This window comes from Cladophialophora bantiana (assembly GCF_000835475.1).
Source record: "Cladophialophora bantiana CBS 173.52 unplaced genomic scaffold supercont1.10, whole genome shotgun sequence".
NCBI lineage: Eukaryota > Fungi > Ascomycota > Eurotiomycetes > Chaetothyriales > Herpotrichiellaceae > Cladophialophora > Cladophialophora bantiana.
In genome coordinates, this window is record NW_015971584.1 from 1,426,995 (window position 1) to 1,439,982 (window position 12,988).

A 12,988-nucleotide genomic window follows, 5' to 3' on the forward strand; every position below is an offset into this window, starting at 1 on the left:
ATGCTAGCAACTACTAGGGCTCGGACCCCGCGAACTAAGACCCTAACACCCTCTAACACAACCCCCTCACTTCCCTATCAGGCCCCTAATCCCCAACGCCATGCCGCCGTGATGCCCCGCTACGTGCCCGCCTTAGCGCCCGCGCCTTGCATGTGTTGCTCAGGAACAGCTGGTCATGGCTGGCCCAGATAGGCCGGCGAGTCGCACACACCAGAACGCTAGGTTCAGAGAGGCTTGATGCACATGTGGAAGTGGAAATAAATAGCCAAGAGAAACACGAGCATGAGAGAAGGCACCAAAGGGGCGGTGTGCGATTATTTAGAGACGGACAAAAGAAAGAAATCGTCCCTCTTCCCTCCTCCTACTCCTCCTCCTCCCAATTTCCCCTCCTATCTCTACCCTCACTCCCCTTTCATTCCTCTTCGTTTCCACCTGCACGCGACACTCTTCCTTGACGTTGTTGTTCAGTTAATTTTGCTGCTTTTCAACATGGCGTCAAAGGACAAGTTGATTTCTTGGGAAGGTGAGCGAAACTCGTTGCGGTTCCTTCAGTCGAAACTCTCCCAATTGATGCTCATCTTGTGTTGTCAAGGCTAACAATCGTCTCTGCGCGAGCATAACAGACTACCAAGGCTGCCTCAATGCCTACTGGGAGTGGGCCGAGAGCTACGATTCCAAGGTGAGCTCCTCTAGACAGACCTCAATATTTCACAGCGACCCCATCTCACTTACGGCCATCCGAACTCCAGGACTGGGCCCGCTTGCGTAAAATCGTCGCCCCCACCGTCCGCATCGACTACCGCTCCTTCCTGAACAAACTCTGGGAAGCCATGCCGGCTGACGACTTTATCGCCATGATCTCCGACCCCAAAGTGCTCGGCGACCCGCGTCTTATGACCCAGCATTTCTGCGGCGCCAGCAAGTGGGAGAAGGTCTCTGACACCGAGATCATCGGGTACCATCAGCTCCGTGTTCCGCATCAAAAGTACACGGATGCCACCCGCACCAAAGTCCTCGTCAAGGGACATGCACACAGCAGCAATATGCACTGGTACAAGAAGGTCGACGGCGAATGGAAGTTTGCAGGCTTGAACCCCAACATCAGATGGGGCGAGTATGACTTCGACAAAGTTTTCGAGGAGGGCAGAGAGGAGCTGGGAGACAAGGAGAAGGAGAAGATTGCAGACGAAGTGGCCCAGGCCGCCGAGGGCATTCCCTCCAAGTAAAGGGCTGAGGCTACCAATACCTACAACGGAAATGTATCTGCAAAAACAGCAAGGCCCATACACAAACTGGTGGGAAAAGGCACTGCCTAGGATTATGACAGATAGGATTTTCTGCGAAACGAATACAAGAATTTTCTGGGGACTCCGCGTTGAAACCTTGACCAGCGGATTACATAGATCGACCCGGACGAACTGCAGTGGTGGCAAGATATTTTTATCACGGCCACATTCCTCGCATATCGATTCTCACCAACGGATATCTATTGAGGGATCACGTGAATCGAGTCTCCCTTGTCTTGCGTCAACTTATTCGCTTCTCTACCTAGGAATGCTTCGCAACCATCAATTACTCACTCGAAATAGATCGGGTTAGTCAGGCCGAGCAATACATCGGAGGTGTTGCGGACCTCGACCATGACAAAGTCCATTCCAGCCACGTTCTGCAGGATACGTTGTGCATTCACGATCGACACGTTGTGAAAATACCCCTTCTCAGACACGAAGCAAGCATGCGCGCCCTCGAACCCGGTGGCAGAGAAGCTGGCATATGCATCGCCAGCGTCTAAGGCCGCCTTTGGGACGATGTCTCCGATCTCTGCCTTCTTCTTTCCAGCACCATCTCCGTAAACTACTCCAAAGGCGATGTCCATCCCAGGACCCTCGACTAAATACACACGGCCCCTCTTCACGCCCTCGACGATGCTCGCCTGGCTCTTCTCTCCCGTGGCCCTTACAACAGTGGTGGGCAAGCCGTTGATGTCCGGCGAACTGTGCGCATCACTCCCGCCCAACGCTGTGAGCTTCTTCCCCTGGGCAAGCTCGCTCTGCCAGAACTTGACTGCGACTTCGTCTAGCGGGTCAAACCTACCGTTCCAAACTTCTATCGCGTCATTGTGGTCCCAATCCAGTGTCCAATCGCACCTCGAGCAATTCTGGAACGGGTGGTTGATTGACACCAGCCCTCCCGAACCGTGCACTTGGGTGGCCGCGTCGACGAAGCCCATGTCATTGGACGAGTTGGTATACCTCCACTCGACCTGCTGAGACCCCTCGAGTCCGATCGCTTGCCAGTGACCATGACGCGTGGTAACTTCAATTGCCCGGCCAATGAGAAGATTCGACGCGTTGGCCAGGATCCAGTGGCCGATGTTGTTGTTCCCAGAGTCGGTGTTGTGTTCGGAGAAGAAGATGAAATCGAGATCGTACGAGATAGCGTGAGCGATGTGCTCGTTTGGTAGGTACCGGCCGTCGGAGTAGATGGTGTGCATGTGAAAATCGCCGCGAAGCCATTCCCAAGGGGTTGTGGAGGGAAGGGGTTCTTTGTAGATGGGAGCTAGCGAGGGAGTCCAGAGCGGTGAGCTGTTAGGGGAATAGCCGAGCGAGATGTCAAGCGCCCAGTCAATGCCTGAGCGGTTGGTTGCGTAGGGCCCCAGCACGATATTCCATGTCCCGGGGAGAAGCGGTCCAGCATTCTGATTCAGCCATCGTTAGATTTGGGGCTCACGGTTCTCGGGAAGGAGGAAGACGACTCTTTCCTCTCTTCGTCCTCCCATAGTCTGCAGAACTTACATATCCCGGCGTGGCGTCACTCGCAGAGATGGTGAAGTTGTTCCGAAACCCTCCTGACCAGCCTCGCGAGCCGGAGTAGCCAGTCTCACTGTTGATGGCGGCAATCCCGTGAGGATCGAAGACGCCCAGGTCAAGTGAATTTCCCGCCCCCTTGAACGAGTAGTTCTGCAGCACGTAGATTGAGGTCACCTCGGCGGAAACGTTGAAGGGCACATAGACGAAGCTGAAGATCTGGTCGGGCGTGATGTGGCCTGTCAAGGTGAAGTTGGTGGGTTCTCGGAGAGCAGACTGAGCATTTGCATGGCGTGTCCACGCGAACAAGGCGGATGAGAGGAAAATGGACGACTTCATTATCACGAAGATGCTGGCCGAAATGTCCCTGCCATCTGGTTAGTTAGAAGATACGAGGTCCCCAGGAAAGAGGCGGACGTCACAAGTCTCTTGTACCTCACTCGCTGCTCCCTTGCTCGCCTCGATTTCAGCACCTTATCCTTGACCGCTTCCTATTTTGCCCGCCTCATCGCTAAGACTGAGAGTCTTCATGGGAAGTTGTGAATTCGACGTGGATGATGATCTACATTCCACGTGGATGGCGCTCAACCCGCCCATTGGAGTGTGAACCCTGCCGGTAGCATGTTGAGTTGCATTTGAAAAGCTTGGTATACCACAAGGGGTGGGAATAGAGCATAAGAGTGGATTAGCCTCTCGAAACAGCAATATCTTACCGATACGTGGACACGAAGGATCATTATGGTGCCATGGAATATGATCTGGTAAATGGTAAGGTGCAGACATGAGAAATCCGATACAGAGGGCGGAGGAACTTCGGTCGGGCGCCAGGCAAGCAGCCTCGCAGGTCACTCACTCCTCCCCTTCACCTCGAATCATTGGGGTTGGTGTTCTCCTTCGAACGATACACGTTGTCGCCCCCTTAACCTCTCCATCACCACATCCGGGAGTCATCCCCGAAACTTGGATTGAGACACGGCAGCGGCGGGACGGCAAGCGTTTGCCGACCGGCGAGTGACCGTCCGTCCTTCCTGTGGAATTCGGAAAGGAGACCGTCAAAAAGAGGAGGCAACTGGGACTAGGCACACAAGAAAGAGCTTGACTACCATTTTCGCTACCTGCCCGCCATAATGGAAAAGAATGAGACGATTACCGACCTCTGCGAGGTGTTCTACGTCGGCGGGAAATATATCAAGGATGATCGGGGAACACATATGACGGGACAAGTCTGCGTGCGACGCTTTGGCAAGAAAGTCGATAACCGACCGGCAATCATCTACATTCACGGAGCGGCGCAGACGGGCACCCACTGGGAATCCACGCCGGATGGTCGACCTGGGATCGCCTTGCTGCAGGCTCAGGAAGGCTGGGAATGCTTTGTCGTCGACCAGGTTGGCATAGGGAGGTCGCGATATCACGCCCATGATTTGGGAGATCTCAGCCACTATACAGCAGAGGAGCTGCAAGAGTGTTTCACCTCGCCTCCGCATGATTCATACCCCCAGGCAAAACTGCTCACCCAATGGCCAGGCACCGGCAAGATGGGGGATGCCTTCTTCGACGCCTTCTATGCCAGTCAAGTCGGGCATTTTGCAAGATATCGAGACGTGGAGCGGTCCTTCCGCCCTCTGGCCAAAGACCTCTTCTCTCGTACCGGCCCGGCCTTTTTAGTGACACATTCGCAATCAGGTCCTATAGGTTGGCATATCGCCGACGAGTGTCCTAGCATGGTCAAAGGCATTGTGGCTTTGGAGCCGAATGGGCCGCCGTTCATCTATCCAGGTCTGCCTAAGTTCTACACAAGGACGCAGGCTGTCCAAACGGGGACATTCGTGCGACCGTTCGGTCTCACAGCGACTCCACTGACCTACGAGCCTCCCCTGCCGGCTGGCACGAAAGGACTAGAGTTCATACGAGACTCCAGCGAGGTCTTGGAAAACGATCGGATACCAGGGGCGCGGTTGAAGGCGCCGGCGCTGAAACTGGTCAATCTGTCTTCTATACCCATTGTTGTGGTGACGGCTGAGGCATCATATCACGCGACGTACGACCACCTCACGGTCCAGTTCTTCCACGATGTCGGCGTGCCTGCCGAGCATGTATATCTGGCGGATCGAGGCATCCGCGGCAACGGCCATCTCTTGGCCATTGAGAAGAATAACAAGGAAGTCCAGCGGTTCATCAGCCAGTGGCTAGCTGAGACATGGGCCAAGAATGCTATGAAATAGACTGCCAGGCTGCTGGGAGAGAGAGTTAGCGATATTCAAAGCTCTATGTCTCACTCTCATTAGGCGGACTTCTACGCCCATTCGCCTAATACAGGGCTTAACTTTAGACCTTTAGGGCCTGATCGGCTATATCCTGCATGGGATAAATGCAGCATTCTATTCTACGGTTATGCTTATGCTCATACTTCCCTGTACATTGAAGTCTTTCCTCTCCGTCTAGATGTTGTAGCTGCCATCCACGTCTACGATGTCCGCGACAATTGGAGACGACGCAAATTCTTCGTTCAATGATGCTCATGCATTCATGGGAAATGAGTACGACTTCCTCATCATCGGTGGCGGCACCGCTGGCCTTGTTCTTGCAAACCGACTCAGCAACGAGGCGCGCTTCGCCATTGGTGTACTGGAAGCAGGGGCAAGTCATCTCAATGACCCACTGGTCGATACCCCGGCTATGGCGACAGCGATGACCGGCGATAAAGACTATGATTGGCACTTTATCACTAGCCCCCAAGGACCCCAAGGCCTTCAATGCCATTTGCCTCGCGGTCGCATGCTGGGCGGATCAAGTGCGATCAACTGGATGGTCTATACACGCCCTTCGCGTCAGGACTTAGACGACTGGGCGTCCTTGGTGGGAGATCCGTCTTGGGGAGCCGCCAGCATGAACAAGTATCTGTTGAGGCATCAGACCCTCGAACCGCTGGATGATGCCCTCACTGAGCGCACTGGAATCGCCTATGTCGCAGAGAAGCACGGCCTGGAAGGACCTATCCATACCAGCTTCAACACCCTGCCTGTGACGCCTCTCGAGGAAGCTATTTATCACGCCGGCATCGAAGCCAGCGGGCTGTATGCCCCGCTCATCGACCCTTGGGCTGGAGACCATCTGGGATTTTATCGCAGTCTGGGCACTATATATCGCTCTGGGCCGAACAAAGGCAAGAGAAGTTATGCCGCCAGGTCGTACCTGGAACCGGTGCTTGACCGGCCAAACCTGCATGTCCTTTGCAATGCACATGTGACAAGGATCCAGCTACACGGTAACAGGGCTGTGGGGGTAGAGATTGATCACTTGGGAAAGCATTACCTTGTCAAACCCAGGCGAGAAGTCCTTCTTTGTGCCGGTGCTCTGTCGTCTCCGCACATCCTTCAGCTCTCGGGGATAGGAGATCGCGAAGTGCTCGAGAAAGCTGGAATAGAGTGCAAGCTTGAATCACCGTATGTGGGCGAGAATTTGCAGGACCACCCTGCCATGATTGTTTCCTATGAGTTGAAGCGAGGGGTCATCTCTGCGGACGCGATGAAAGATGAAAAGGTGCAGCGTGCGGCTCTAGACGAGTATCGCAAGCAAGGTGATGGACCCCTAGCAAGCATTAACAGCATTCAAGGCTTCGTCCCTATCCTACCGCTGTTGAACGACAAAGACTTGGAAGAGATCAGCCGAAGCGTCGAGTCACAACCGGGCAAGTCCTCATTCCAGAAGGCCCAACGACAACACATCCTGAAGCAAGTCAAAAGCGCACAGTCGGCATATGTCCACGTGTCGCCGACTCCGGTGACTGTGGACTGCTATGCAGAAGGCGCTGTTGCAGATCAATCAAAGGTATTTGTCAAGACACTTCCTGAAGGGGCGCCACACGGTTTTGGATTTGCTGTCGGCATGCAGTACACTTTTTCACAAGGGTGGGTGCATGCGACATCCAGCGATCCATACGCCCAGCCAGAAATAAACCAAAACATGCTGGGACACCCGGCCGATATTGTCACGGCATCTGCTGCTTTGGAGTTTGTTCAGAGGCTGGTTGACATACCACCACTTAAGGACCTGATCGCCCGACGCACCTACCCTGGCGAAGAGCAGTATGATTTGCACAAGCAGGAGGACCGGCGCGAGCATGCGAAGGGGGTCTGGGCGGCGCAGTATCATCTCTGTGGAAGCTGCGCGATGGGAGAAGTGGTGGACACAAGGTTGAGATTCAAGGGCGTTGAGGGCCTGAGAGTTGTGGACGCCAGCGTTTTCCCAAACCATGTCAGCGGAAATATCCAGAGTAGCGTGTACATGATCGCGGAGAAAGCAGCGGATATGATTCTGGAAGACAATCTGGGTTGATTGAGAGCAGAGACTGGCAAGGCTGGCTCATGAAGGCAGCCAGCCAGAGAACAGAGCTTCCAGCCCCGAGTCCTCCAGTCAGTCAGTCCCTTAGCAGCACCTGCTTCAGTACTCTGAATCAGGAGGGGCATCAGAATTTTCTAGTTTGTTGGGCTGACACCGACCTCGGGTGGGTCAGACGATATCCCGAATTGATAATCGAATTCCGTTCCTCCATCTCACGGGTAACCCATTTTGACACCCTCAAGTGCGAAGAGCTATGGTCAAAGTCTCCTGACGTTCCATGGGTTTAAGGCGTTAAAGGTATGAGGAGGCGCCCCGATTAGGATAAACCGCAACACCTCCTCAACCCATTGACGAATAGAAAACACAAATCTTGATATGTAAGAGTGTGATATACTAAATCTAGCAGAGAACGAAAGGCGAACTTTCTTGAAATCACAGTACTGGCTACAAATAAACTTAAGGATAGGTTTCTTATATCCATCTCGTCACAAAATTCGCATATCTCTCACATAAATCATGAGGGCGAGGATAAGGGATAAATATTAGCAGCAATCAGGGAAGAGGTGGCATATAACGGGTTTATACAAATCTATCCTCCTAGTATATATGTTCACACCCATAAGGAGTGAACAGATGCCGACTTGGGATCGTCGAATCCAGAAATCTCGAAGAAACATGACCAAACCTCCTTGGAGACCGGTGGACCCTTAACTGGCGCATGGTCTTGCCGAGGAGAGCGAGGAACTCGCCCTATAGAACCCGAATCGATAGGGCTTGAAGTTGGAATGAAAGTGAGTATGGTGGCCCCTTCAGGTGACATTGATTGTTAGAGGTATGCTGTGAATTGTCCCGGATTTAGGTTCATTTCGAGTGATGCTTCCTGACCTCCAGGAGACCGTTCGCGGTGGCCCGGTGTTGTTCTTGATATTGGACTCATTGTAATTCTGGTGAACCCGTAGTATTTCTTGACTTTTGACACGGCAGTGCATAAAAATCAGCCATCGCACGCGCAATAGGGGGTTGCGTTTGGCTCACCCTTTAGATCCATCACTGTAAAGAGGCCGACTCGACCATATCTCCTATTTGATGGCCCAAAGCGAATGCCAACCATGTGCGTAGCAGTCTGAACACCCGTTTTGAGGCAATGTGAGACTGGCCAAGGCTGAAGACAAGGCTGAAGACAAGGCTGTCACTAATTCTACGAAGTACACTAGGCCATATTCGAATTGGCACAAACAACAGCATCAAGGCCGTTTTGAGGCGCGTCCTCAAGAATTCAATATACTGGGTACGGAGGGACTACTCGGCATAAACATCTCGGCATCTGTACAGTCATTGCTGGAACTGGCCTCCTTTTTGACGATATAGGCAATGCCACTTTGTTTTTGGTACAAAGCCAAGATAGAAGCGGATTGTACTTTGCCATCTTGAGAATGTCACGATGTTAACGAACGAACCATCACAGATGCATAACATCCTCTTCTTCTCACAATTATGAGACGAGACAGGTCAATTCCTTGCGCGCCTTGCTGCAGCTCGCATCGCTCGCGCTTCTGATTTGGTCGCCACAAAACCCCTCTGCGTTCTTTGCTGCTGTGCGACCTTGGCGTCTGGATCTTTTCCCTTTCCACGCGCCCCTCGGAACAAAGGACGATGCGCATGTGATGGAACGTTCTCTCTCCGTAGGCAATGATATCAACCGCCATGTTGCTCCAAAGGATAGCTCGCAGGCTCTTGCGGACCACGTACAGATACACCATGCTATCCTCAAAGGATGTTGTTGAGGTGACCGAGCCCACGCCCGGTTATGCCGACGATGACACTGAGCAACATTACAGCATATGGAGCCGCGATCGGTCAGTAGATTCCTCCAGCCTTACCCTCGGGAAATCGCACGGGGGCCTCTTAAGCTGACGCTATGGACTTCTAGGTTTTGCGGCGCTCTCACCTACAACTTTGTGGGCTTCGTGCTTCCAGCTCTCTACAACACGCTTTCGAAGTTATGGGTGGCCAACATTGACTCTTCCATGGTTGTCACGGTCGACTCATACACCTATATTGGCGTTGTGGCCGAGGTCATTAATGAGGGTCTTCCTAGGGCTGCATGGGTCATCATTGGAGATAGATCCTCCCGCTCACTCCCATCTCGCGTTGAACTGACACAAACTCTGGTTCTGTTCCAGAGTATCGTGGGTCTGGTTGTGAGCGTCATCATTCTCGGGGCCGCCAAACAGTTTGCCGCTGGGTTCGTTCCAGAGGAAGTTCGCAGGGCGAGCTTGACCTACGTCCGCATCAGCTCTTTTTCCGTATTTAGTGCAGCGTTGGAGGTTGCGGTAACCAACGCGGCCAGAGCGCTTGACCACCCCGACGTGCCGTTTCTCATCAGCGCGACACGCTTTGCCATCAATATTGTTTTGGACTTGCTGATCATCTCCCGCTTTCACGTGGGGTCATCCAAACCCACCGTCAATATGCAAGCGACAATTCGACTCGGGTGTGACTTTGCCGCCGCATTTACCGGCCTCGCATACTTTGCCTTCATCGTATTCAGACCTCGGAGGAAGAGCAGTGACCTCCAACGCCTGCCGGTGCCCCGTCCAAGTCTCAAGGCATTGAAAGTGCTTGTGAGACCTGGGGCCTTGACATTTGCCGAGTCTGCGGTGAGGAACACATTTTACCTCTGGCTTGTCAGCAACATCGTCTCCATGGGTGCAGACTATGCGACCGCATGGGGCACCTTTAACACCATTCGTTGGGGTCTTGTTATGGTTCCGATCCAGACACTGGAGGCAACCTCGAACGTATTCACTGGACATAAATGGGGTCAATGGAGGAAGGATGTGGGCATCGACCTCCAGAAAGCCAAGGCGAGCTGGAAGCAGCTTCGAAGTGCGCATTCTGCTCCATCACATCTCTTGAAACTGTGGCTGACCCAGTGTGTGCGCCTCCAGATATAGCCACTCCCGCTCTTACCGCAGTAGCAATTGCACTCGCAGTCGAGGTCCCGCTCTGCATCTTCCTATCTCTATTCGGGTGCAAGCCTTTTGCATATTATCTCTCCGACTCGGACAGTGTGGCGTCCATCACAGCACACATGTGGCGCACCATCGACTGGTGCTACATCTTCTACGCGCTCAGCACAGAGCTGGCAACAATCCTGTTATCGACAGTGCCGAGGTGGTACCTGTACCAGTCGCTGGTGTCGAATGTGTTTTACGTCCTGCCCTGGGCGATCGTCTGTCAAGCGGCACATCTCACCTCTTCGGATGCTTGGACCTACCATGCCTTTGTGTTTGGAGGGAGCCTAGTTTTTAGCTTTTTTGATGTGCTGCTGTTTGTGTTGCTGGGGGCGTGGAAGTTGAACCGGGGCACACTCAGCTTTGACAAAGTAAGACTTGTGTGAAAGCAGATCAGGTCAAATAGGTTTGAGATGGCAGAGGACAAGCAAGCACTCGAGTATCGAGAAGCATTCGGAGCTCGAGATCTGATGCAACGTGATGTAAGATTCTGTGTGACTACTTCAACACTCTTTGGTACCATCTTCCCCCCGCCCTTATTCGACCTCCATATCTCCCATCGCTTTAGTAATTCTCTTTAGCGCCTCTTCTATGTACGAACGTGCATGACTGAATACAATGCGAAAGAGCCCCGGAGTCTCTGCACCGAAGACAGCGCCACCACCTAGGAACACTTTGTTCTTCATGAGTAGTTGCATGATCTTGACACTTGTACCATCATCAACCTGCGCTTCACCGGCATCTCGCCGCTGTTCGGGGTGTCGTTCCAAATATGCCTTTCCAAGATCTACCCAGAGGAAAAATGCAGCATTGGCACCTGGCGTGTACGGGATATTATGCTTGTTGAGAAACTCAACGACAAGACTGTACGACTCCGCCAGCCGGGTTTGATTGGTCTGAATATAGTTGTCCACCCAAGGATCGTCCTCGAGAATTTTGGCAGCGATATGCTCTGCGACTGATGTCGCATAGGAATAGATTGCGACCTCGAGCAGCGCCTCGCGGAAGGCTTCGTTATATTGCGAGATAATATATCCAACACGGAGACCGTTGGCACCAAAGCCTTTGCTCATACCCCACAGGACGTGGACGAGGAGGGGATTAATAATGCCCTCTGGTGCGATGGACAGGACAGACGTAAACTCGACGGGTGGAGGGTATGAATCGTGACGATTCTTCCAAGCGGAAAAGGCATATATCTCGTCGCTGACCAAGTGAATCTGGTACTTCTCGCACAGACGCATGTAGGCCAGAAGGGCTTCGCGAGAGTAACATCTCCCGAGTGGGTTATGCGGGGAGCACAACATGAGAGCTTTCGCTCGAATGCCCCGCTCTTCCGCCGCCAGAATGGTGTCTTCGTATTTGGCGACGGCCTCGACGCTCATAGGATCTACAGAGCCAAACGATACCGTGAGAGCCTCGACACCGGGCCTTAGCGAGATGTCCGGAATGAAAGCTTGGTAGTATGGGCGGGCCAGGAGAAAGCCGTCTCCGGGTTACAGAATGCCCAAGAGGTATGCTCGATCGCATGAGAGACGCCGTTCGTGACAATGACATGGTCCATCTCCAACGGGAGAACAGGATGCAGCCGTCGGTTGAGGAATCGAGCCACTGCCTTTCGAAGTCGCTTGGATCCCAGCGGCCCATCGCCGTAGGTGAATGCTGTTTGCGGCACATGGGTAGTGGTTTGAATGTAAGCTTCCAGTTCAGCGTGCATCAGGCTGTTCTCCGCAACGCCGACATTGACATACCCGCCTGGATTAGAGGAAGGATGCCACTGGTCAGAGTAGACATGCCATTGCGGAGATTCGGGGGAATTGGCGCACTCTTGGGCACGACGTGAGAGGGCAGACCGGCCCAACGAAGTGCCGGACATGTTGGGCAGAAAAGGCGTTATGAGGCGGAAGAGATCAGAACAAATGGACAATTCATCCGGACTATATGAGCTTGTTAGCTTTACGTCTTCTTTTTCGGTCGAGACTTTCTGAGGCGATCTGCACGTGAAATGCGATGCAATGGGAAGTTTATGTCCCGCACCGCGCCCTGTGATTCAACATGTGACGTCCAAGGGCGTATAATTTGGTGGTGGTGAGCTATTGGAAGTAGAGCTTATTGAATTGATGTGCAGATCGTCCATGCTCTTTAAATAGCTGGCGCTCTCTACGAGTATCATCACGACCTCTATAATATTCTGAAGAGGCAGTACGAGGTATCTAAGTCTGACCACCAAGTTTTGCACCAACCCCGTTTTACACCACCTAATCGAATCGCGACCGTAACAGAACAAGTCTCAATTACTCAACTAACACTATCGTTGATGTGGAACACGTGTGTGAACGCCTCGATTGGGTCATTAGACGTGCCATTCCCGTTGTTTATAGACTGCCTAGTCCTCCGCGTCGTTGTCGTTGTCGCTCTCAATGTCGCCCATGCCTCTTTGGCCTGCTGTATAGTCTCGATGCTAGCAAAGGTCTCGTTGGCATTAATTGCCTTGCCTTTTTGTTTCCTGGCCTTCGATCGCTCTAGTTGAGACTCAAGCCTAGCGATTTGTTTATCCTTCTGTATATTCTCCCACTATAAACGATCGAGTCGTTTAGCCGTTTTTCCTAGGAAGGTTCTCAGTGGCCTTGAGATCCCTTCCTAATGTGTTGCTCTGTGAACTGAATCGCTGAAATTTCGTCTATTACTAGGCGATAGATAGACATCACTATCGAGGACTTTGCGCTTGCGAGAAGATAGTGTTTATGGCGTAATCTTATTAGTTACGGCGCTAGTAAGAACGAGATTCGATCGAATTGCCTTCCGTGAATTCCATGAATA

The 12,988-nt window shown here is 52.6% G+C and overlaps 6 protein-coding genes across 6 annotated transcripts; 4 read left to right on the forward strand and 2 right to left on the reverse strand.

Annotated features, from left to right (window-relative positions):
• Positions 1–489: 489 nt before the first annotated feature.
• Z519_07416 (uncharacterized protein) lies at positions 490–1,226 on the forward strand (the record flags this gene model as incomplete). The annotated part of the gene is made up of 3 exons (XM_016765151.1): positions 490–523; positions 624–679; positions 750–1,226. 3 exons carry the CDS (start codon positions 490–492, stop codon positions 1,224–1,226), a joined length of 567 nt encoding a protein of 188 aa, XP_016619101.1.
• Positions 1,227–1,576: 350 nt separating this feature from the next.
• Positions 1,577–3,146, reverse strand: Z519_07417 (uncharacterized protein; the record flags this gene model as incomplete). The annotated part of the gene is made up of 2 exons (XM_016765152.1): positions 1,577–2,698; positions 2,796–3,146. The coding sequence occupies 2 exons, from the start codon at positions 3,144–3,146 to the stop codon at positions 1,577–1,579; spliced, it is 1,473 nt and encodes a 490-aa protein (XP_016619102.1).
• A 788-nt stretch (positions 3,147–3,934) lies between these two features.
• Positions 3,935–5,032, forward strand: Z519_07418 (uncharacterized protein; the record flags this gene model as incomplete). The annotated part of the gene is made up of 1 exon (XM_016765153.1): positions 3,935–5,032. One exon carries the CDS (start codon positions 3,935–3,937, stop codon positions 5,030–5,032), a length of 1,098 nt encoding a protein of 365 aa, XP_016619103.1.
• A 247-nt stretch (positions 5,033–5,279) lies between these two features.
• Z519_07419 (uncharacterized protein) lies at positions 5,280–7,145 on the forward strand (the record flags this gene model as incomplete). Its single annotated transcript, XM_016765154.1, has 1 exon — positions 5,280–7,145. The coding sequence occupies one exon, from the start codon at positions 5,280–5,282 to the stop codon at positions 7,143–7,145; it is 1,866 nt and encodes a 621-aa protein (XP_016619104.1).
• Positions 7,146–8,909: 1,764 nt separating this feature from the next.
• On the forward strand, positions 8,910–10,554 carry Z519_07420 (uncharacterized protein; the record flags this gene model as incomplete). The annotated part of the gene is made up of 3 exons (XM_016765155.1): positions 8,910–9,007; positions 9,082–10,040; positions 10,103–10,554. The coding sequence occupies 3 exons, from the start codon at positions 8,910–8,912 to the stop codon at positions 10,552–10,554; spliced, it is 1,509 nt and encodes a 502-aa protein (XP_016619105.1).
• A 150-nt stretch (positions 10,555–10,704) lies between these two features.
• Z519_07421 (uncharacterized protein) lies at positions 10,705–12,044 on the reverse strand (the record flags this gene model as incomplete). The annotated part of the gene is made up of 2 exons (XM_016765156.1): positions 10,705–11,624; positions 11,669–12,044. 2 exons carry the CDS (start codon positions 12,042–12,044, stop codon positions 10,705–10,707), a joined length of 1,296 nt encoding a protein of 431 aa, XP_016619106.1.
• Positions 12,045–12,988: the final 944 nt, after the last annotated feature.